The 24,603-nt window shown below is 39.6% G+C and overlaps 1 protein-coding gene across 1 annotated transcript in view; it reads right to left on the reverse strand.

The window, feature by feature from the left end:
* The window catches only part of LOC145443049 (dynein axonemal heavy chain 8-like), a 55,126-nt gene that overhangs the window by 25,179 nt on the left and 5,344 nt on the right, over nt 1-24,603 (reverse strand). The window contains exons 13-50 of the mRNA XM_080321033.1: nt 24,319-24,484; nt 23,955-24,167; nt 22,952-23,074; nt 22,059-22,226; nt 21,735-21,887; nt 19,707-19,876; nt 19,527-19,646; nt 19,156-19,329; nt 17,668-17,832; nt 17,430-17,610; nt 16,521-16,669; nt 15,853-16,202; nt 14,102-14,223; nt 13,169-13,344; nt 12,187-12,593; nt 11,839-12,015; nt 10,864-10,954; nt 10,497-10,567; nt 10,356-10,438; nt 9,804-9,967; nt 8,339-8,441; nt 8,176-8,280; nt 7,954-8,115; nt 7,496-7,582; nt 6,889-7,026; nt 6,655-6,827; nt 6,121-6,299; nt 5,250-5,437; nt 4,948-5,034; nt 4,783-4,890; nt 3,776-3,910; nt 3,210-3,490; nt 2,590-2,717; nt 2,390-2,535; nt 2,239-2,334; nt 1,404-1,544; nt 791-921; nt 452-558 (exon numbers count right to left, since the gene is read on the reverse strand). Coding sequence (XP_080177159.1) covers nt 452-558; nt 791-921; nt 1,404-1,544; nt 2,239-2,334; nt 2,390-2,535; nt 2,590-2,717; nt 3,210-3,490; nt 3,776-3,910; nt 4,783-4,890; nt 4,948-5,034; nt 5,250-5,437; nt 6,121-6,299; nt 6,655-6,827; nt 6,889-7,026; nt 7,496-7,582; nt 7,954-8,115; nt 8,176-8,280; nt 8,339-8,441; nt 9,804-9,967; nt 10,356-10,438; nt 10,497-10,567; nt 10,864-10,954; nt 11,839-12,015; nt 12,187-12,593; nt 13,169-13,344; nt 14,102-14,223; nt 15,853-16,202; nt 16,521-16,669; nt 17,430-17,610; nt 17,668-17,832; nt 19,156-19,329; nt 19,527-19,646; nt 19,707-19,876; nt 21,735-21,887; nt 22,059-22,226; nt 22,952-23,074; nt 23,955-24,167; nt 24,319-24,484 — 5,918 coding nt within the window. The remainder of the gene's footprint in view (nt 1-451; nt 559-790; nt 922-1,403; nt 1,545-2,238; nt 2,335-2,389; nt 2,536-2,589; nt 2,718-3,209; nt 3,491-3,775; nt 3,911-4,782; nt 4,891-4,947; nt 5,035-5,249; nt 5,438-6,120; nt 6,300-6,654; nt 6,828-6,888; nt 7,027-7,495; nt 7,583-7,953; nt 8,116-8,175; nt 8,281-8,338; nt 8,442-9,803; nt 9,968-10,355; nt 10,439-10,496; nt 10,568-10,863; nt 10,955-11,838; nt 12,016-12,186; nt 12,594-13,168; nt 13,345-14,101; nt 14,224-15,852; nt 16,203-16,520; nt 16,670-17,429; nt 17,611-17,667; nt 17,833-19,155; nt 19,330-19,526; nt 19,647-19,706; nt 19,877-21,734; nt 21,888-22,058; nt 22,227-22,951; nt 23,075-23,954; nt 24,168-24,318; nt 24,485-24,603) is intronic.

A 24,603-nucleotide genomic window follows, 5' to 3' on the forward strand; every position in this document is an offset into this window, starting at 1 on the left:
TAGTCTGATCACACCTGCATAAAATAAGTAATCTGTACCAACACGAATAGTCATGCAATGCAATTCTAGATAACACATTAAATTGGAAGAAAAGTCTGGGTCAAGTAGGGTATCAGTGTTAATGGAACAAAAAAATAATAATCCAGCAACCAGACTTGTACAAATTACTCATCTAGTTGACTGACGGTTAACAATTACTGTTGTTTTGAGCAGTTTTAGTTCCAGTTGCGGATTTTGAAAAGACAATAATTGCAGTTGTAGTCGTGAATTTTGAAAAGTGAGTATTTCTGGTCCCAGTTGCGAGGTTTGAATAATGAGTAGTTTTAGTTGCGCATTTTGAAAATCCAGGAGTCTGCACAAGTCTGCAAGTAACTATTTTTTGAAACTATCATGCGGCAATTCACGGATATGTACAGGTAGTGTATTGCCATAGAAAAGTACTGTGACTCACCGGTACTGCCGGGCACAAATTCGAAGATGGTGTGTCCACTTCCTTCCCCAATCTCTGGCAATGACAATTTGCTGCCGTGGCCTGTCAGGAATTCCTCCATTTTTGCTCTAAAACCAAAAGCATGTCAGAATCACAAAACAGTTTCAATTTGAAAAGACACTCGGAGGTACCAAACTTCAGTATATAATTGAGTCATATATTGATATTGAAATAAACCCAAAGAATTTTGGCAGACACTTGTCAGAAACTGACGGTTACCCCTAACAGCCGAAAATATTCCAGCTCATTTCAATGTCAATATATTATTCAGTGGCATATTGTAGTTTCGGATCGGCAAACCTGTCTGCAAGTTCCAGAGTAGCACCGACGCTCCACATGAGAGAGAAAATGAAGATCTTCTCCAAATGGTCTTTGGGTAGGATGCCAGCCTCCTCCTTACTCGGAATCATACCTTCCAGCACGTTAAGAGCCTGGGTTTTAAAAATAGTCAATACGGCTGCCTACGTTCTTCAGAATTCAGTAAAGCAGTGGTTCTCAACTTTCCGACCAATTCGCCGAATATATTTCAATTCTATTCTCAATTGCGGAATGTCAGAGGTTGATTTTCTATTAATTAGACCCATTGCTACGTGACTTGAAAATGACTCGACTTGACTCGTGTCAAAACTACAAAATTAAGATTGACTTGTGACTCTGAACCTTGTTACTGGGTTACAACCCCGGTTTCAAAATGTTGTAGAAGAAATTGAATATATCCATATCCACGCATAACAGCTGTAATATCCAAAAGACAGCAACAAATTTCTCAATAATGCAAGTACCAATTCATGGTTTAAGCTGGGTAAATATAGGTCACTATATGCTGGGTGGATTTGGATTTTCGAAAATTCTGCTTTGAAATTTCACTGTTCCACAAGCTGAAAAGGTAGAGAACCCCCGCGCTAAACGCCACCTGAGTGATGTAGTTGCATTCCAGCAGGTCCATTTTCGGCCAGAGATTTTGCACGGAAAACGTGTAGAGGTCGGAAAACACGGAATCGAACAGGCTTCTCAAAATGTCGGCTTCCGCCGGCGGTCGTTTCAATAGCCAGCCCTGGAAAGAGCGTTTTCGTGATATTTTCCCAGACACAATTACAATCAGAGGAGGCTAAAGTAGTCACATAATGTCGTGAATTTAGATACAAGTACAAGTAGCGATTTCAGACTAAAACATAACTATTGTGGGCCTAGGTTTACCGCAAAAAGTGAAAAATATGAAGTGGAAATGAAAACAGTGTATAATCATAACCATTCAAGTACATCGCGTATGCAAGTAAAGCTTATCTGAGCACTTTGAAAAAGTAGTCCATCACTGACCACTAGGACCTTCCAAAAAATAGTTTTTTCGAATGTTACCGGTTACTAAAAAACGCTGCACACTAAATTTGGCACAATTCCAACCAGTCGAAACGAAGTTATTAGAGTAGGAAAGTTTTTGATTTATTTAATATAAATATTTATAAATTTTTTTTAAATTTTACTGGCTCCCCCTTAAAATTGTTAGATTGTCCAAAAAAACGATGTACAACAAATTTGGCTCAATACCAACAAGTAGAAGCAAAGATATTGGAGTACAAAATTTTGGATTTGTTAAAAATAGTAATCAAGGTGGCAAATTTTTTCATTATTTATTACATATCTATCCCCCGTAAATACTATGATTTGAATTCCTGAATTTTGAATATCAATAACTTCGCTTCTACGGGTTGGAATTGAGCCGCCACCTCTGATTAAAATATAACGCTCACGTCCAAAATCGGTCTCCAGTCCAGCGCGGAAGAGCTCATGTAGACCATTCCATTTCTAGACACAGTCGCCGGGGAAGCGTTGTCAATATTATGCACCTGTTATTGTTAAATTTTAAAAATATACACAAGGCAAAAGTGACAAACAACCGACCTCAAACAGAATTTTGCAGTTTGGCGCCATCGGGATACGATCGCCGTTAGCCAGAGTGAGAGTTTTGTTATCATCCAGGACAGAATTCAAGTTTTCAATCCAAATCGCATCAACAGGACCGTCAAGTACTAGCCACACGTGATCACCTGCCCGGCAATGTTTTCGATTATGTTATTTTTTACAAAAAATATCAATCTTACCTTTCTTGGTTTTGTGCGTCCGTCTCCATAAAGTACTGAATATCCCGTCTGTCCAATCGTTGGTAGCAACGTCCAGACGTCCGAACATTTGTGGAGCTGTGATGGCTTTCGGGTTCATTCTCACCTCCCTAGGTCAAGATAGTCAGCATTGCTACTCAAGCATTCGTAACACCTTAAATTTTGACTCAATTACAAGAAGTAGTGATTTCAAAAACATGCTAAAACTAGTCAAGTAAGTAAGCTCAAAAGTAAATTCCGTCGAGATAACACAAAGTGACTAACAAAGATAGGCGAAATTCCGAAAAAAGATTCAGTTCAAATATTTCAGATATTCAGAAAAAGCATCCCTCTCCCTGCAGGCATATCTGCAACACGCTATTTTGTCACAGCCAAGTGAGGAAATTTGCCACGGTAAATACTATTCTTTCTAAAAATGACCAACATTTCAATTGGCTCTGCCTTGGCTTCTACTCATTGGAATTGAGCCGAGTTTGATGTGCAACATTTTTAGGCAACTTAACAAATTAAACAATGAATCCCAGGAATCTGGAAAAAAGTTATTTTTGAACAACCGTACTGACCACCTCTGCATGGCAGCAACATTTCGATAGAATCCTTACTTGTGTGGTTCTCCGCATTCCGTCATGGCCCTCATGATCATATTAATACAAGCCGTCTTGCCAGCTCCACTGGGACCCAACGCCATCATGCCGTGACGCACGCGCTGCGTCTCAAACAGCTGGACCACCTTCAGGTTCCAGGGCGGGTGGTTGACAACCCCCATCTCAGACACGTGGACTTCGATGGCGTGCTGCAGCTCGACGTAGGACACCGTGTCCAAAACGATTCCAGGAAAGAGATCGCTGATCAGACTCAAAAAGAGAGGTTCGTCTTCATCAACCTAAAATGGAGTTGAATTGATAGAGCAGTCTTAGGATGGATTCTTGGAGGCACAGAACTTCAATATGCAATTGAATATTGTATTGAAATCGAAATAAACCTGAATATTTTCGGCTGACACTCGTCACAGGCAATCGTCTGCAACTAGTAGAGAAATCAAGATTGTTGATCTACAATGTTCTTTCACAATCTCTATTAATTAGTTGCTGACGATGACACCTGATGAGTGTCGGCCGAAAATATGCCGGTATATTTCAACATTATTCAGAGGCAAAGTGCAACTCACCAGCTTGGACAAGTTCATATCTCTCAAGACTCTCATCACGATGGTGGCTTCCCCCTCCTCGGGCCGGGCCCGTTTCGTGGCTCCCAACGTTCTCAGAACGGACAGGATGTTACGCAGTCCGAAATCGTAATGCACCTGAACAAAAAAAATGACAAGTCCGTCAATGGTCAGTACCATAGGCGCTGAACTCGGGTATGGTAGGTATGCCGCACATACCTAGGAAATTTTTTGGGTATGCTGCAAACCTAGAATTCGGTTAGGCCTGTAGGTGACTGGCTGGTGAAATGATCGATTTAGAAATGAGCAATGTATTTCATAGTGGTGCTGAGCACGTCAGCAAATCAGCAGCAATACATTCAGGCGCGTAGCAAAACCCCGTCCTTTTGAAATCACCATTCTGACGCTAATATTCAGTTGTAGCCGTCGAAAAATTTGGATTTGAATAAAATAGTATTCACGATGGGCACAACTATAATAAATAATTAAAGAATTGGCCACCGTAAATACTATTTTATTCAAATCCAAATTTTTCGACGGCAATAACTCCACTTCCACTGGTTGAAATTGAGTCAAATTTGGTGAACATTGTTTCTATAGACAGCCTAACACTTTCATGGGGTGAACAAAAAATTTTCAAATTTTAGTCAATTTATTTTTATATAATCAATAGAAACTTTGTTTTCGTGTAGCAATACAGTTACTGGTTGGAATTGAACCAAATTTGGTGTGTAGGCTTAAATTCGGTAACCTAACAATTTTATCAAGTAGCCAGAACGATTTGAGAAAAAAAGTCATTTTTGACCACTCCTAATGTTCATACCTCAAATTGCAACTCACCCGTATCGGCCGACATCTATTTGAAGACAAAAAAGTTCTGCAACTCACATATGATTAAAAAGTCTCTGAAATCGCTACTTCAAATTGCAATTGCGCAATAATTTGCAGGCTTACTTCTACTTGAGTTCAAAATGTGATTACATGGACCACCCCTGCAAATGAATCAGCACCTGCTTGGTAAGCTGTTCTTCGCAAAGCTTGTACAGAGTGTAAAACTTCTGGGCGAGGATGATGTTCTCCTGGAAACCGCAACTGGCCAGCTTCACACGCATGATAATCTGAAGACAACGTCGATGGTGGAATCAAACTGCACTGTCGGCCAGAGAAAAACTCACTTGTCGGTCCGGAACCATCATCGCAACTGATCTGAATTGAACTTTCAGATTCTCCGGCAATTCTTGACGTCCGGCATACCCGGGGTTCTAGGAGTAAGAGTATTGGGGGCTATCAATATGTAGAACTTCCGGGAAAACAACAAATTAGATTGGAATCAAAATGAGAACATAGAAACATTTGACAAATGAGATTAGTATTAGATTATCTGCATTATGCTCAAATTAGTCCAATAAGACAACTAGAATTATCTAATTGTCCAAGTTTAGCAAACATCAGCACTGACAGACATTGTTGTACCAACCATGGTGATGAATAGTCCAAACTCCGGGTTCAGAGTGACGTTGTCGCCGTCGGTGAAAATGAAAAATCTCTTTCTCTCTTTTTTCGCCATGAGCACGATGTAGATCTGCTGGGCGGCCACAGAGAGCACGGGCAGATCGATACGGTTGAATTCGTCGAAGCAGCCCCAGGACCCAGATTGAGCGAGACCTACGAGAGTCATGGGTCAGAGGATAAGCTGGGTGTAATGATTCGATTATAAATTTTGACGATTACAGTTCAGTAGTGAGAGCTTATTTTTGGAGTATCAAAATTATTCGCAGCTCTATTATTTTATGAACGAGAACAACATAACCTACCCATGTAGAAGTGATTGGAAATGATTCATTATTTTCTGGAACTGGCATTATTTGGTTTGGTGTAGCACGCGAGATGATTTTTTATGGCACACTAACTGATTTGACGCACACGACATACTACCGGACCTATTTGCAGGAAATTTTGCACAAATTTCTTTACATTGAAATTTTATTTGTGCTTCGTACGATTCATTGTCATCTGATTTTTTTATTTTAATAAGGGTGCCCCCACCGAAACTTATATAAATATGAATAAAATATGCATAATGTATAGAAATGGGTCCCACCGTATTTGCAATTATGAGAGAACGGCATGCAGCCATTGGGATGTTGTAGTCTAGGGGTGTTCAACCTGTGGGCGCTGGACTATTAGGAACTGCCATGGTGCTTGGTGTAGCATAAAAAGCACTTTACTCTACTGATATCAGACTGAGTTCTACTCGAACACCTGGACTTGGAGTTGAATCACGTAGGTACGTATTTTGCTCAGCCCTACGTGGAGGTAATAGCCTTCTTGTTTAATGAAATGCTCACCTTTGTAAATTCGGCCGAGCCCACGGAAATCCATCTGATCGGAGCAATTGAAGACGACGACATATTTCCCGAGAGCTTTTCCCATGTCCTTCGTTGTCTCTGTCTTTCCCGTGCCTGCCGGGCCCGCAGGCGCTCCACCCATGCTCATCCCTAAAGCTTGGGCCAGAGTGATGTAGCATCTAAGGCAAGAGACAGACAACGTAAAATGCAACACACAGAGGCAGACGGTAACGAAGCACGGTACTACAAATTTTTCAGAATAATCGAGCTTACACTTCTACCTGCACGGTTTATTGGTGAAACTGGTAAATTTTTTGAAATTTGGAAGTATAAAAAATATCAGAAATTACCGCACGAACAGCAATATCAACACAACTGCCCATTACTAAGACGAGATGTAGCCGGTAACGAAGTACTTCTATTTTTTCAGAGTACTAAAGTAGTTTTTGCATACTTGCTCTAATCACTCGAGTGGGTATGATTTTAGACTACTTCCACTTGTGCTGAACAGTTTTCTTTTTTCACTGCACAAACCTGTCAGTAAGAGGTGTAATGACGAGGCGGTCCGTGCAGCCAAGAAACTCATTCTGATATATAAAATCAACATCCGTGATGCTGACAATACATTTGTCAGTGTCTGAATTGAAGTAGAAGCGAGACTGCTTCAACCATTCGAAATCCAACGGACTCTTGATATGCATTCGAACCTATCAATAGAAAACAAACATTTGTTGGATCATCTCGATCAAATATGTAACTAAATCGTACCAAATCGTCGAAGATATCTCGTTGATGCACGTGGATGGTGATCAGCGTCTCGTATTTGATTCTCTCAAACTTGGTGAGTTCCTTGGTCGTGACTTGGATCAACGAGTTGAGGATGTCCAGGAACTTTTGATTTATGGTCTGAATGGGAAAGTCACTGCAATGCTGTCATTAAGAAGTTCAAACCAAGGCAATGCATAATGGATATTACTCATTTTCATATTGCTATTATTAATGTAAAAGAATATACGAGACACCAGAAAAATATGATCAAAATAAATGACTCGAATCAAGTCACGTGAAATGTCTCGAGCACAAATCGAGTCATTTTTCCTATGAAGAGAATGACTCGAGTCAAGTCAAATTGAGTCACTAGATAATGTCGATTCATGAGAAAATTGCTACTTCAGTACAGGTCGAGTCTGCCTGAAAAGTGACTCAAATCAAGTACAGTCATTTTTCCTATTCAAGAAAATGACTTGAGTTCAAGTCGAGTCGGTCCAAAAATTGATTCAATTCTAGCGGAGTGATTTTTAATATTCTAAATATTAACTCGAGTCAAGTCGAGTCAGGAGAAAATTGCGACTCTAATCATTGCAACCCTGCTCACCGCCATGATCTTTTTGTCGTGTCTGGCGTTGGAAAGCGCGGTCTCCGCGTCTCTGGTCCAGATCATCTGCAATCCGAGCAAGCCGACCTGTACAAGAAAACGTTGCATCAAAGAGAGAGAGAGAGATACTTCTATTTTACATCCAACAATCCAATTATATAACAAACAAAAAGCAACAATGAAGACACAGAAATAAAAACATAGTATTCGGAATAGGATAGGAAATATCGAGACAACCTTAGAGGTAAGCTAGTCTGAACACACCCGCATCAAACAAATATACTGTCTCAACATTGACAGTAATTCTCGATAGTAATAGGTAATAATTGGTAATAGGTAACCAAGTCAACCTTTTTGAAATCTATTATATGGCAATTTACGGATATGCTGATGTTGTGTATTCCGAAAAATATGTCCTGAGTAGTCAATAGAGTAGTCTCAAACAATTTGGAACATACCTGAGCGGGTGCAGCATCCAAGAACGAGTGTAGTTGAAATGATGCGTCTACAATCTGGATGGAAGCGTCTCGAATCACTCCATGCAGAGAACCCTGTTGTTGATTCAGCAAATCTCCAAGCCATAATTCGACGTTTCCTTTCGCGTTCACCGGTTTCTCCAGCTGTGCGACAATGACACAGTTTGACGGGGGCACGCTTTGTGGTAACGAAAGAAAACGTACAAATATGGTTTCACCCTCTTTTGAAACGACTGTGAGTATCCTGTCGTAATCTTTATCATGAAAGTCGACTCTGAAAACGTTCTCAAACACTCCCAGCAAATGAGCCTGAAAAGACAGATGCTACTGAGCGCTTGGAATGGATCGGAAAGTAGATTCGCGTCACCTGTATAGAATGAGAATCGCTGGCCTGTCCCAAAATTTCCAACAGGGCGGGGTCGGAAATGAAGAAGAATCTCGGGAATACGAGTCTTTTCTGTTCCAGGTACCTTTAAAAGCAACTGAACGGTCAGTAATTGAGTACTTCTACTTTTAAGGAGTACTCAAGTAGAATTTGCTTACCTCCGCTACTTAATTGAGTGGTTATGATTTTAGCACACTACCCACTTCTACGCAACTTTAAAGGCAAAACGACCAACCTTTCATGGTCTTCAGAAAGTGGAAAATAGTCATGGCATTAGATCAGTGGTTCCCAACCTTTTTCGACCCATCGCCCCCTTTTCAAGGTCAACACCAATCATCGCCCCCCAAAATTTTGTGCACCGATAATTGGGCATACAGACTGTAATCACCGGCGGGGTGACTAAAATAAAAAAAGGTCATCTCTCTCCGCTCAGAGCTGCAAATAACGTTTTTTCTCTCCGAATTGCTAGGTGGATGATTAAAAAAAAAAAAAAAAAAAAAAAAAGGTCAGCCGTTTTGACGCGTCATCGCCCCCCTATCGCCCCCTTCGCTATTTTCGCCCCCTTTGTCCATTTTCGCCCCCCTATCGGCCCCTTCGTCATTTTCGCCCCCCTAGATCGCCAAATCGCCCACGTTGGGAACCACTGCATTAGATTGCATCGCTAATTTTGACATGTCTTTAAAATTCCTAATTCTACTTGTAATTGAGGCAACACGTACGGCATTATTTCTACTTCTACTTGACCAGCAACACTGACTACTATGAACCAGGGTTGTAACCAAGTCGCAAATCAATCTTACTTTTATAGTTTTGACTCGAGTCAAGTCAAGTCATTTTCAATTCACCACCGAGTCAAGTCTGAGTCCAAGTCAGCGAGCAGAGGGTCGAGTCCAAGTCACAGTGTTGTGACTCGAGTCTAAATCGAAGTCATTGTGTTCATGGTTTAGTTTCAAGTTAAATACGATTCGGACCACTTTTTTTAACTCTTCTCGAGTGATATAAAACTGCTTGCATTCATAATATCGTAATTTTCCTTAGTCTTAACAGTTTCTGGCTCTAATTTCAAAGTATCGGGACTGATCGATGAAATACTAATAATGTGGTGACTTTATTATTCTTCGAAGTTAAAATGAAATGTCAATCTTGCCCGTCCTAGTCTCGAGTCATATGACTTGGTTCGAGTCATGCACAATGACTAGAGTACAAGTCGAGTCAAAACACAAATTGACTCGTATCAATTCGAGTCACCAAAAAATTCGAAATAATGACTCGAGTCACCAAAAAAATTCGAAATAATGACTCGGGTCAAGTCGAGTCACCAAAAAATCGTGACTCGAGTCATTACTTTGACTATCTGACTCGAGTCACCAAAAAATTCGAAATAATGACTCGAGACACCAAAAAATCGTGACTCGAGTAATTACTTCGACTATCTGCGCATGCGTACCCGGTCAGCGACTTCTGACACTGCTCCAGCTGCTCCAGCAAATGCGGCAACAACTGTCGCAACGTTTCGTCCCCGACGCAGCATTGAACCACGTTCGGGGTCTCGTGAGCTCTGGTCATGATCTTCACCCAAGACTTGTCGATGTTTGAGAATCTCTTGGCTTCCTAAAACAGAAATTTTAGTAACTACTGATTACTATCAGTCAAAGTGGGACGACCGAAAAATTTTCATATTTTCAAATTAAATCAGAATTAAAATAATAGCTACATAATTTTTTCTAAATTAGATTAGAATTAGGTTCAGTTTATACCAAATCAGAATTCACTCTACTAAGTATGAGAATGACAAATATCTGTACAGCAAGCTTGTCTAGTTTTGCAAAATAGTTTTCCTATCGCATTTTCAGGAAAACCAGAAAGCAGATTAGACTTAAAATGAGAACATAGAAACATTTCACAAATTACACCATAATTAGATTACCGAAATTTCGCTAAAATTAGTCTAACTGGACAACTGGAATTACATAGTTGCCCTAGTCCCCATTCAGCCTACCTTCGGCAACTGCTTTGCGATATCTCCCCCCACAAACACGGCCTCTAGATACACCCACAAATTCTGAACGATCAACCAGTTCTCTGAAAACAGATAAAATGTTTTGAACATTTCAATACAGCGTAATAAGCATTAGCCCACCGATGATATCCGATGTGTTGGACAACTTAGCCACCCACTGCTGGATCGTAGGCTTGAAGGGAGCGTTATACCTGAACACAATGGTTTGCGTGCATCAAAAAAAAATCCTCAAGTCGAATATTCGAGTACGATGCATTATGGTGTCATAGTAGTGTGAAAAAAGTGGATGTGCGATTATCTCTTACTAACACCTCTCTCTCTTTCTAACAGTTTCCTTCAACGCATGAGCGATCATGTTTTTGTTGCTGTCATTGTGCGGCGTGCGTGCATGTATGTATAAGCACCCACAACTTGTCAGTTGTTGGATTGACAGGGTTTAGGCTAGCCTAGCCGAAATTACAATTAGCTTGTAAACATGTGTACGTACCTGTTGCTTAGTAGCGAGCCCAGCACCATGAGACTGTCCTCCAAGTAAGAGACGATTTCCGATGTTTCAGCGCCCTTCAGCAGCAGCTCACCTGATAGAAATCACATCAGACCGGCATAAAACTGCACTCGTACAAACTAGCAGTCTGGTTAGTTGACTGTCAACTACTTGTTTTTTGAGTAGTTCTAGTTGCGCATTTTATAAATAACTTAATTGCCGAACAGCTAGAAAACATGTGCCGCCGCTTGGAGTGAATCGCGATACCGGTGTTCTGTCGTGTGATGTTTGGTGTAGTCAGGGGGTGGATTTTTTTGGTCAGAACCAGAGTCGAACAATTAGAAAATTTTCGGCTTTTCCAAATTAGATTAAAATTATAGCTACACATTTCTTCCAAATTAAATTTGAAATAGAATCATAGGTATTTAGTATTTTATGCAAATTAGACTAGAACTATAATTATAACAATGATTTCTCAAAATTAGATTAGAATTGCTGAATTCGCAAAATCTTGGAAAACATCATATCAAATCAGAGGACGGCAAAAGTCTGCACACCGAACTTGGCTCGTTTCACACAGTACAGTTCTAATGTAAAATTTTCAGGAAAACGAGAAATTAAATTTTAGAATCATCTACAATTAGAGCATAAAGAAATTTAACAAACGAGATTAGAACTAGTTTACCAGCATTTCACTCTAATCAGCATAATTATAATTAGAATAAACAACTAGAAATATATAGTTGCCAAGTCTGGTCGAAACCCCTCCCATTTCTAACACGAAACCCTTTTGAAATGTCAATTCGATCTGTAATATTTCTTAGCTCATTCAAAATTCAGTAATTCGTATAATCAATTATTAGTTAGTTGTCGATCATTGAATATCGTTAGCTTCAGTTCTAGTTGCGAGTTTTAAGAGCGAGTAGTCGTAGCTGCAGTTGTGCATTTAGAAAATCCAGTAGTTTGTACAAGCATTACCTCTGGACTTGAAGTTTGCGAACGTCAAGTTGTTCCCGTTCCACTCGGCGATGACCTGGTTCAGCTTGGCTTCGATGTCTTTCTCTTTGACCGCGCTGATGCAAATGTCCTCGATATCCTCCTTGTGCTGCAGCAGAGGAGCGGCCATGATGTTACGCAGCTGGAAGTTTTCGTTGTCTGAGAATGCAACGATATTATAGCAAAGTTATTATGTCCGATGGAGGTTTTCTCCGTCGAAACGAACTGTGATTGATGTATCGAACAAACTGATTATAGTATTCAATTGTGCATTGAAGTCCTGTACCTCCAAGAAGCTCTGCGAATACATAAACGGCAAAAACAACCCACCGACGTCGAACGAATATCCCGTCAAATTTGTGATACGGTCCCAATGCCTCTGCTTCATTGCTTTATCCGACATCAGCTCCAGCAACGGACAAGTCTCGTTAAAATCGTTGATCTTCTTGGACAAATCGAGAAAAGCCCTCCATTCTTTGAGGCCTTTCGGCAATTTCCTGCACCTGTTCTGGAAATCCAACAGCTCTTGGTTGATCTTATCAATGTCGACTTCAGACCAGAGAATGTCGTAATATCCGTTGATGGACTTCATCACGGAATTATACAGCCCGTACAGTTTCTGCAGTAGGTTGAGCTCTTTTTTGGAGCGCTGCAGGTGCGGATACTCGGTCACTTGCAGGCCAAACAGCTCCTCGCCTGCGTTGTAGGTTTGGAATTTGCGCCACAGATCGTCGAACCTAAAAGTTTTCACGGATTACTTTCTATGCAGAAGCTAGCCAGTACCGTAATGATTTTTCATTGACTCAACTTGACTCAACTCTAATTGAGTCAATTTGCGTATTGACTCGACATGTATCCAAGTTACTGCGCGTACGTCAACCAAAACACTGATCACATGCATACGAAATGAAAAATAGGCCCAAAAAAACTATATAATCAATTTAAATAAACATGTTAAAGGTGATAGAAAATAAGTATATTATGAATGTGAGGGCTTAGATATCAACCAAGAGTTTCACAACGGGGAATTGAACCGGGACTGAGCTCAAAAATGAGCAATGACTCAGGCTCGAGTCTCAAAAGTATGACTCGGACTCGACACGTTGGTCCCTGACTCGGACTTGACTCGGTGGCGAATTGAAAATGACTCGATTTGACTCGAGTCAAAACTATATAAGTAGAATTGACTTGCGATTTGGCTACAACTCTGAATTACACAGTGAATTTATACTAACATTACAACAACTCGACTAAGTATGGCAAGTACTCAAAACCTACTTGAGTAACCTGAAGACGTGCGAATGAATCTTACCGACTCTGATAAACTTGAAGCAGATCGCTGGCTTCCACCGGCGTTATCCCCTCCTTCATCGGGCCGTTCTCGTCGTAGGACCGCTGGAACTCTTCCGAGTCGGCTTGGAATTTCTCCACCTTGGTCACGAGATCGGACCGGAACGCCGGCTGGACTTGGACCAATTCGTCTTGCACCTGGACATAACTTGACGGTCATTCGATGATTCTGCGCACAGGGCGCAGAGGTAATCCAAGTTGTCATTGTTGATGCTCAAGTAAACGTAGCAGTGTAAATTTCTACTCAATTACAAGTAAAAGTAGCGAGTAGTATCCAAATGAAAGTAAAACATTCGAAAAGCTTATGCAACCAAGTTCTATTTTATCGCATATTTCTTCCCATCCAGTGTGCATGCCTCCTCTTTACATCCCTAGGCCCAGATGGGTGTCTGATTTCAAGGACTACTCCATACTCCAAGTCTATTCGACATCTTCCTATCTTTTCATTGTATCGCAGTCTAGTGGCGCTTTGAAAGGATGAAATTATTATATTAACTGATACTGAAATATAGTTCCAAAAAGCAGATTTGATCGAGATAAAATTGAAATTGCATGGTGCATTTTTGAGACAAACTAAAAATGGGAAATAATACTTCAAACTCGAACCATTTGAAACTATATTTAGTTGGTGATACGACTTGATACAAAAAGATCTTTTGGAATCTCTACTAGGCGATGAAGATTACCCCCGACAAATGACAGCCGAAAATATTTGTCTTATTTCAATATCAATAAATTATTCAATTGTATATCAAAGTTCTTCCTAGTTTGGCCTAAATAGTATTAGAGTAGAAGTGAAAGTAGTAAAAAAACCTAATGACTAATCTACTTGAGTATTTCAAAAAAGTAGAAGTAGGCTACTTCTTCATTGACCACCTACAAGCAAATAAGTTACCTTGTTGACAAGTGACAAAAGCTTATTCCAGCTGTATCTCAGCGTGTCCACTCTGTTGATCTCCTCCCCGGGCACGACCACGTTAAACTTTTGCATGATAGCGTATGCTTCCTCCACGGGACCTGTGATTTTACTCAAAATTAATAACGTCCCGAAAATCAGTCCTCAAAACTAGAGCCGAAAATTTCAGGTTGATATTAGACGTTGAAAGAAATATCGTCATCAGCCGTTACAGATAAATAAAAATGCCGACAGTTTTCGTAACATCACAACTCGATAGTAGGGAGTCAATAACTAAATCTGACACTGCCAGACTGGAAACGTTGGTCTATTTCTAATAGCCTGCGAGTGTCTGAATGCAGCCTTTTACGTTTACTTCAAATCCAAGCATAACAATGGCTGTAAAATTGTTCAAAACATGCTCTGAAGCAGTGAGGAAGAACAAAGAAATTAAACCAAATGCACAATAATTAGAGAGAAATACAACAAAAATCATATACAATTAAATAGTATATTCATATTGAAATGAACCCGAATATTTTCGGCTGACACTCGTCAGGGGTCATCGTCAGCAACTAGTAGACAATTGGAAAGAACATTGTATATCAACAATCGTATCACAAAATATGACGTCACCAGCATGAAATTTCGAATGAGAGAGCGTTCAATGTACTATTTTTAGGTGGTACACAAACTCCTTTTGTTGACAGAGTTTTGGTTGGTGTATTTTGATAAAAGTTGATTCCAAGGCACACAAATGGAATTGCTCATGTTCACTAAGCATGAGAATCTGTAAACCAAGTTTGGCTCGTTTCGTGCTTTACAGTTCTCCTGAGGCATTTTCATGACAACATGGAATTAGATTAGAACTAAAACGACAGCGTAGTAATATATAGCAAATTAGATTAGAATTATAAGACCGGCATCTCCTTGTAATTATCTAGTTGTACAACACGGCTCTTCAAAAATGACTTTTTTTCTCAAATCGTACTGGCTACTTGATAAAATTGTTAGGTTACCTAATTTAAGCCTACACAACAAATTTGGTTCAATTCCAACCAGTAGCCGCATTGCTACAGGAGAAGAAAGTTTATATTTAGTATATAAAAATAAAGAACAAAAAATTTGAAAATTTTCTGTTCACCCCATGAAAGTGTTAGGTTGTCTATAGAAACGATGTTCACCAAATTTGGTTCAATTCAAAACAGTGGAAACGGAGTTATTGCCGTCGAAAAATTTGGATTTGAATAAAATAGTATTTACGGTGGGCACTACTATAATAAATAATTAAAGAATTGGTCACCGTAAATACTATTTTATTCATAATCCAAATTTTTCCACGACAATAACTCCGCTTCCACTGGTTGGAATTGAACCAAATTTGAAGAGCATCGTTTCTAAAGACAGCCTAACACTTTCATGGGATGAACAGAAAATTTTCAAATTTTTCAATATTTATTTTTATATAATAAATAGAAACTTTCTTCTCCTGTAGCAAAGCGGTTACTGGCTGGAATTGAACCAAATTTTGCGTGTAGGCTTAAATTAGGTAACCTAACAATTTTATCAAGTAGCCAGTACGATTTGAGAAAAAAAGTCATTTTTGAAGAGCCCTAATGTACAATGCTCAGAAGTTTTGGAAAGGCACGTTAACCTTAAGCTAGATGTCATATCTTTTGAATATTGGCTGAAGATATCGCGATTATTGGTGCTAGTTATGGGATATCAGTCATACTCGATCCAAAACGTACCTAGACTGAAATCCATCCGAGTGAACTCAGTTTTGATGACCTCGAGCGAACTCATCGCTGCCCGAACATCGTCCAAATCGTTGATACTCCGGTTGAGACGTTTCGAGTATTCGAGTATGAACTCGTGCAGCTCGTCCATCTTCGTCCTGTACTCCACGTTGAGCGATTTGCACAAGCTCACTTTCCAAGCCTTCGTTTCCACGCTGAGGGCTGATTTGATGTTCTCAGTAACTAGCTTAATGGGCCCGATGTAGAGGTTGTTGGGCAGCATCTCAACGCGCTGGTTCACTTCTTCGTATTTCATGATCTCCGCCTTGAACTCGGTCAGAAGCGGTTCTGTCTCCATGAACCTGAAAGCAGAGTTGGGATGGTAGAAAATTTACAGCTTTTGCAAATTGGTTAAAATTAGGATTAATGAATTCGTAAAAACTTGGGTATTGAATCAAATTCCAAATTTGGAAGAAACACAACAAAAGTCAATTTCGCTTCATACCAAATCAGACCTCATCCTTATAAATTTGAGAATGGCAAATGTCTGAGCACCAAGCTTGGCCCTGTAGCATTTTCAGGGAATACATAAATTTGATTAAAATTAAACTGAGAGCAAAGGAACATTTCACACATTAGACTAGAATCATATAGTGTTCGAAGTCTGAACATGTTTTTACTTTTTCACGGTGGCTTCGCGATCCTCCTCCCACAGGATGTGGAATTGGCTGAAGGGCTGCATTTGCTCGGTGATTGGGCCTCGGACGTTGTTCATGGCGCTGCCGTGCATCATCAATAACTTGGCAACGTCTTTATGCTCCGATACGGCCTGCAAAAATCAGGGATACAATACTGACGATAATCGTGCTCAACTCGAGCAGTGTTTCTCAACCCCTTTACGTTCGAAACCAGTGAAAAATCAAGAGTAACCCAAAATGTGATCAGAACAATTGGATGCACCCCAAAATGATATATCAAAACTTCAATGTAATGAGAAATTTGCTGACTTTTTGATACGTGTCGTGCGTGATTGTGATGAAGTTTCTACGAGGCAAAGTCCTGTGAGAAGTCACAAACTCCCTGTTAATGGTATGAATTCATCTAAAAGAACTGCAACTTTAGTGTTTTCTAGCCTTCATCATACTCAAAATATTGCTAAATTATACCGTCGATATTTAACGAGTTTCGTCTATAAAGCAAGAGTTCTTATACTTCACATATTACGACTTGCAGGCTAATTTTAATCAGTTTTGTATGTCCCAATTCCACATTACAACATGAAATAGAAAAATACGCTTCAAATATATAAATCAATTGAAAATTCCTCGTTTCATTTTTATAATTAATGGACAAGCTTCAAATTCGTTGCATTCCGTACATATACAATTGAATAATATATTCATATTGAAATTAAATATCTACTAGTTGCTGACAGTCATCCCTAACGAGTGTCAGCCAAAAATATCTGGGGTTATTTCAACATGAAAATATTATTCAATTGTATATTAATGTCTTGTGCATCCAAACGTCTCTTCAGATCTATAACTGGAAAGTGGACATGGCGGTTGAGGACCACAGAAACAAAGCACCTTATAATGATTCTGCAGCTTGTCCAATGGGACAGGGATAAGGTTGGACGTGCTCCCGTGCTTTTTGACCGACTCCCGGGTGGGTTTCGCGGTGGAACCGCTGCCCGTGTCCTGGTCCGAACGCTCCTTAAACCGCGGCTGATCCCAACAGATCACGCCTCGGCTGACCTCTACAACGCACCTGCTCATAATTCAAATAAGACACCGCACAGACTTCACAACAAGCAGGGTTACAAACCTGGCAGCTTCCAGTAAAGCACTTTGGATCTCTTCCAAGTTTGGCTTGAGCTCAACATTGGGTATGACAAGTTCGATGTTTGAAGTCAGCAATGGCGAGATACCGTCCTTCGTACGGCTGGATTCCTTCTTCCCTTCGGAGTACGATGATTTCGGATAAAACAGTCTGATAACAAATGATAACACAGTTTAAATCAATTTCGAGACTGAGGTCAACCAAATCACCAACACCTACACAAATTTACCAATTTAGTTACCTAGACCAAACACCTAGTTACCTGTTGTCTCTTTTGAATAGTTCAGAAAGATCAGAGTCATCACTACTAACAGTTTGACGTAGCTAGGGGTGGTTTTGGGGGTCAGAACCCCTTCCACCGAACGAGATAGTGTAATGGTTGTGCGTCCGGTTTCTCGATCGGTAGGTCGTGGGTTCGATCCCCAGGCGGGTCAGACCAAAGACTCGAAAACTGGTATCCGCGGCTATCCTGCTAGGCGTTCAGCATTCAGCAATCACGGATAGCATGGGGAGAAATAACCCGGGGGTGCAGACTGAATGACCTTACTATAAAGGCCGTATCGCATCTCCGTTGTCAAAGCATCTCGATGGTGCAGGCGAAAAAGAATACCATCTCTCTCTCTCTATCTCCATTTTAAGCTCGAAATCCCATTCTTTTGAAATGATGATTAGATCTCCAATATTTCTTAGCTCATTTGCAACACGGTAATTCATATTATCAGTTATTAGTTAGTGTGCTTTAGTTAGCTAGTTGAGCGTGATCTCTTAGCCACGATTATTCAAAATTTCATCGTCATATTTCGTGATACGGATGTTGACATACAATATTCTTTCCAATTCTCTACTATTGAATAGTATACTCATACTGAAATGAATCCGAATATTTATGGCTGACATTCGTCAGGGGTAATCGTCAGCAACTAGTAGAGAATTGGAAAGAACATTGTATATCAACAATCGTATTGATTGTTCTCTCCAATTCTCTACTAGTTGCTGACGATTGCCCCTGACGAGTGTTAGCAGAAAATATTTGGGGTCATTTCAATAAGAATATACTATTCTATTGTATATTTTTAGTTCTGTACCTCCAAGAAGCTCATCAATTCTCTACTGGTTGCTGATGATTACCCCTGACGAGTGTTAGCAGAAAATATTTGGGGTCATTTCAATAAGAATATACTATTCTATTGTATATTTTTAGTTCTGTACCTCCAAGAAGCTCATCAATTCTCTACTGGTTGCTGATGATTACCCCTGACGAGTGTCAGCCGAAAATATACGGATTCGTTTCAATATGAATATACTATCAAGTTTGCTAATTGCAAATTTTTAATGGTCGTTCTAGTACTAGTTGCAGACATTCAAGGTAGTAAGTTCACGTTCTAGTCGTAGTTGCGAGTTTTGAAAAGTGGATAGTTCTGCCTCTAGTGGCCCATTTTGAAAATCCACCAATTTGCACAGCCCCGACATCACCTTCGTTTAATGTGATCCAAAGACTGCTTGGTGCATCGAATCAATGCGTCGACTGTTCTTTGCTTGAAGTAATCGATCAATTCCTCGCATTCAATCGCAAACGCGTCGTCATCATTGTACTCAACGCTATCCTTATATTTCGACCGAGTAGCAGAACTATTGTCCATCGACAATCTGCAATGACAGTAGGAAGGGCAATAAAATCGTACTAGAAAGATTGACTGACGGTACTATACTTGAATGATGTGTTCACAACTATAAGCAGAGGTTCAAATGAAAACCAGTTTATTATAACACCGTATACCGGGTATAAATGAAATACGCTGAAAAACATTACCACAACACAAATAATTATATATAAATGGGCTCACACGAAGCTGGAGCGTCCTGAATGCTTTGCAAAGACTTGTATCAAATCTTTCACGGCGCTCTCTACGTTCTGACTCTTCCTGTCCAAGAACTTGGCCATATCGGACGTATGCTCCTTCGTTCTGAACAGGGTTTGGCATTTAATATTCACAAACAAGTTTCCAAAACTACAGAACTTATACATTGCCAAGAAGTTTTGCAGAGTGTACGTCCGATTGTCTCGGAACTTGACGAGCGACGTGGAAGCCATTTCCTCAAGCATGGCGTCGATTCGGGCCTCCTTCAAATCGTTGACCTCGCGGATAACCCGGAGCAAATACGACAGCTCCCGATTGACATCGTGAAAATAGAGCTGCAACAAGACAGCAGAGAAAATCTCAACAGCCAGACGTGTAAAATTGACTGCATTTTGAAAATGCGCAACCAGAGCTAGAACCACTCAATTTTTAAAACTCACAACTAGAACTAGAACTACTCACTTTTAAAAATTTATAACTAGAATTAATTACTTTTCAAAACTCGCAACTAAAACTAGAACTACTCACTTTTAAAAATTTATAACTAGAATTAATTACTTTTCAAAACTCGCAACTAAAACTAGAACTACTCACTTTTAAAAATATATAACTAGAACTAATCACTTTTCAAAACTCGCAACTAAAACTAGAGCTACTCACATTTCAAAACTCACAACTTGAACTAGAACTACTTACTCTTCAAAACTGGCAACTAGAATTAGAACTTCTCGCTTTTCAAAATTCGCAGCTAGAACTAGAACTACTCACTTTCAAAGCTCCACAACTAATAAACCAGAACACAACTAACTTGATTCACTTCTGTAGCAAATCATTAATTTTTAGTTTATCGGAACTGGATCGGCTGCTCACAGGAACATCAGCACAAGTTTAAAATGGTATGAGTTTCGACCACTCAAAACCCACCCCTGGCTACGCCCCTGTGAGTAGTGATGACTAGGGCCATTTAAAGTCATTTAAGTCATATTTTTTTCTATGCATCACTAAGTCGTGAAATCAATTTTAACGCAAAAACCGCATCCATATGGGGTATATTAAGAAAGTTATAGAGTCATATAAAGTCATATTTATCCTGGTTAGGTCATATTTGAGTTATAAAGTCATATTGCTGTATACTTTAAATAAAAAGTGCCAATTGAAGCAATTACGCACTAAGAAAGTAAGACAATTTCTGATTGAACGAAGGCAAACTGTAAGGTTAGCCTACATAACATTACAGTCGCTGACCTATGAGGTAACACATTGCATTATGCGGTCACACATTGCATTGTGTTGCTACACAATCTGTTTTACTTCTGTGCACTGAAGTGGGACGTCATTTGAAGTTCAGAGACTTCCACAAGTGAAAGAAATAATCAACGCGCGGGAAGCTGAAGGAGTTATTGTAAAGAGCGTCAAAGATTCAGTGAACGATCCAAAGTTGACGAGTCAGTTAACAGAAATATGCCTCCACTACAAAAATATTTCAAACTTGATACTGAAAATGAAAAGTTGTGCGTACACTATCAAAGAGGCTCATGCTGATCAAAATGCCCTCGATTTCAGAAAAGATCCGCTCAAGCTCAAAAATTACATTAAGAAGCGATTGGACAAAAACGATGTGAAACAAATTATGGAGCTACAAAGACAAGACATATCACCGGCACTGTATACAAAACTGCAGAAGTGTCAACCAACATCAGCGTCTGTGGAGCGCTCATTTTACTTACTGAAGTCATTTTTACGTCCAAACCGTAACTTTAAAGACTCCAACATTCCACACAACATGAAACTGTACTACAAAAGTGGTTTAAAATAAAAATGGATGTGTACGACTGTTATGTTGTTCATGTTTTACTCGTCAGTTCCATGAATGATGTTGTTTACATGTAAAAATACACGATTTTCGCATAAAGTCATATTTTCCCAAAAATAAAGTCATATAATTGATTTTTTAAGGTCATATAAAAATGGCCCTAGTGATGACTCTGAACTAGCAATGCCTGCAAGAACATCACACAACAGAATACCGGTATCGCGATTGACGTCAAAAGGCGACACATGTTTTCTAGTAGTTCGGCAACCAATTTTTTTTCAAGATGCAAGTAGAGCTAGAACTACTTGAAGAACCAGTAATTAGTTAACCGTCGACTACAAGGACAAGTCTGTTAACGAAGGCTTCTTGTAGAAACTCACGTCATGGTTGAGTGAACTCCAGGTAATGAAAATCAAGCCGTGTCTGATCGCAGAGTCGACCTTCTTGAGATGATGTTTCATCAACGGTTGGAAAATGACCGGGATCCGAGCTTTTGCGGCGTCGTATTCGTTCAACATACTCTCCAGCTTTTCCTGCTCAAGATACAGGATCTGTAGTCACAAAAATAACCCGACAAATATCAAATTTTTGAGCCGATACCAATAAAACTAGAACTTTCACGGATAACCCCGATATATTCAACCGACATATGAAAAATATGGAGTCTAGCATAAAGCGCATTTCAAAAACTTCAGAGCTCGTACCTTGGTTCTTTTAAGAGCCCCCTGCTTCCTGAGTAAGCGACATGTAATTTCGGGGATTTCAAGGTCCATCTTCATCATGCACTGAGCTTCCCGAATGGTTTCCGGGATCAGCGGGTCATAGTTGATGTGAATCTGCTTGGATTCGGGGTGACGAACCAGTAATGTTGCCTATATAAAAAAATTTCGTAGTCAATGATTGTAGAACATGACAAGCGAACAAAGTTTAACAATATATTCATATGAATTACACCAGATTTTCGAGCTGACACTCATCAGGGGTTACTGTCAGTCATACTACGAACACTTAAAATTCTGTTCATTTGTCTGTTCTCGAGTCAACCATTATAAACATTTGTCAACCCTGCCTATGCCAACAAAATAAAATTGTGTACGATTTGAAAATCACACATCAACTTTGAACAACAAATTTGAATTCAAAACTTGACTCAGTCTGATCTCATAACTAGGGATTTCTTATAAACAAATTTTTTGGATGTTTTTGAAGAGATTAGTGGAGTTATAAAATTTGATAATATTTTTGAATATTTACACCTAACACTCGTCGGGGGTAATCGTCAACAACTAGTAGAGAATTAGAAAGAACATTGTATATCAACAATCGTATCACAAAATACGTCTTCACCGTGATGAAATTTGAGTAATCGAGGCAAGCCATGTTCCCTTCAACTCTCTACTAGTTGCTGACGATTACCCCTGAAAATATTTGGCTGTATTTCAATACGAATATATTATTCAACTGTTCATATTATAACTGATGGTAAGCCCTGATGAGTGTCAGTTTGAAAAGCTTTGGGTAATAAAATGAATATATTATTCGACTGTAACTTGAGGTTCTGTACGCCTAAGCGTCCCGGTAGTTGGGATTTATTTACCTGCATGGCAAAATTCACATTTTCCGTCGACCTGCACCAGGCGTGGTAGAACAAAACCTCAAACTCCATCAAAACCTTCCCGATCTTGTTGTAACTTTTCACGATCGCACGACCGTCTTTTTCCTGCAATCACACAAAACTCAGCTTGCAGACTTGTAAAAACCACAGGATTTTCAAAATGTAAAACTAGAAATAGAACTAGAACTTTGAAACTCGCTACTAGAAGTAAAGCTACCCACCTTTCAAAATTTGCAACTAAAACTAGAACTACTCACTTTTCAAAACTCGCAACTAGAACTAGAACTACCGTACAACTATTCAATTTTAAAAACTCACAGCCAGAACTACATCTACCCCCTTTGCAAAACTCGCAACTAGAACTAGAACTACTCATTTTTCAAAACTCGCAACTAGAACGAGAACTACAACTAGAACTATTCAATTTTTCAAAACTCGCAGCCAGAACTACATCCACCCACTTTTCAAAACTCGCAACTAGAACTACAACTACAACTATTCAATTTTCAAAACTCACACCCAGATCTACATTTACCCACCTTTTAAAATTTGCAACTAAAACTAGAACTACTCACTCTTCAAAACTCGCAACTAGAACTAGAACTACCGTACAACTATACAATTTTAAAAACTCACAGCCAGAACTACATCTACCCCCTTTGCAAAACTCGCCACTAGAACTAGAACTACTCACTTTCCAAAACTCGCAACTAAAATAGAACTACACACTTTTCAAAAGTCCTAAATAGAACTAGAACTACTGAATTTTCAAAACTCGCAACTAGCACTAGAACTAGAACTACTATTTTTTAATACTTGCAACTGGAACTAAAATTACAACTACTCACTTTTCAAATGTCGTAACTAGATCTAGAACTACTCACCTTGCAAAACTTGCAACTAGAAGTAGAACTACCCTAAAATCCATTAGCTAGTTGGCCTTCAACTAACTAGATTGGTAGTTTGTACAAGTCTGCTTTCTCACTTTCAGCAGATAATCTGCATGTTCCTGGAAAGCCTCCATCGGCTCCTGAATCTTTCTGAAGAGTTGCCTGGCCCACATTATCTTGCCTGAAATGGGCGGCATGTCGCGAGGCACCGACGGCTCGTCGCGCAGTCTCTGGTACAACTTTTTGATCTTTTCTATCTCCAGACCAAAGTTCTTCAGGATCACCTCGTACTTCTCCTGAATCTCATTCTGAACATAAGCGTACCATGGTTCTAATACTGCCCCAATGCATACCAAAATTGAATGGAAATTAAAAGAAACAACAAGAACTATCATCAGTTATTTTCAAGACAAAACTGCTTATCGGTCTATGAGATCCTATTTAATCATGATAACTTACTTGTAAGCAAGGTATGCCTAGCTTCTCAAATCTTTTCAAGAGCAGCAGAGCTTGGGCTGAAGACTGGGTTCGCTCGAAGCACGAGTCCAGAAACACTTGCAGTTGACACTCCAAATTGTAGATTGAGTCTTTGAAATTTTCGAAATCGTTGTCAAAGTCTATTTTCCTGAAAACAACGACCATAGTACGATTGTGCCATGTAGTTCTTAATTATATACCTACTGTAATACTACTATTTTTTACCAAAAATTTTCTACTTCAATGAATTCTCTTCTGCTGGTTCAA

This window comes from Botryllus schlosseri, chromosome 7, assembly GCF_051294905.1.
Source record: "Botryllus schlosseri isolate E-star chromosome 7, Bs_hap1, whole genome shotgun sequence".
Classification (NCBI taxonomy): domain Eukaryota; kingdom Metazoa; phylum Chordata; class Ascidiacea; order Stolidobranchia; family Styelidae; genus Botryllus; species Botryllus schlosseri.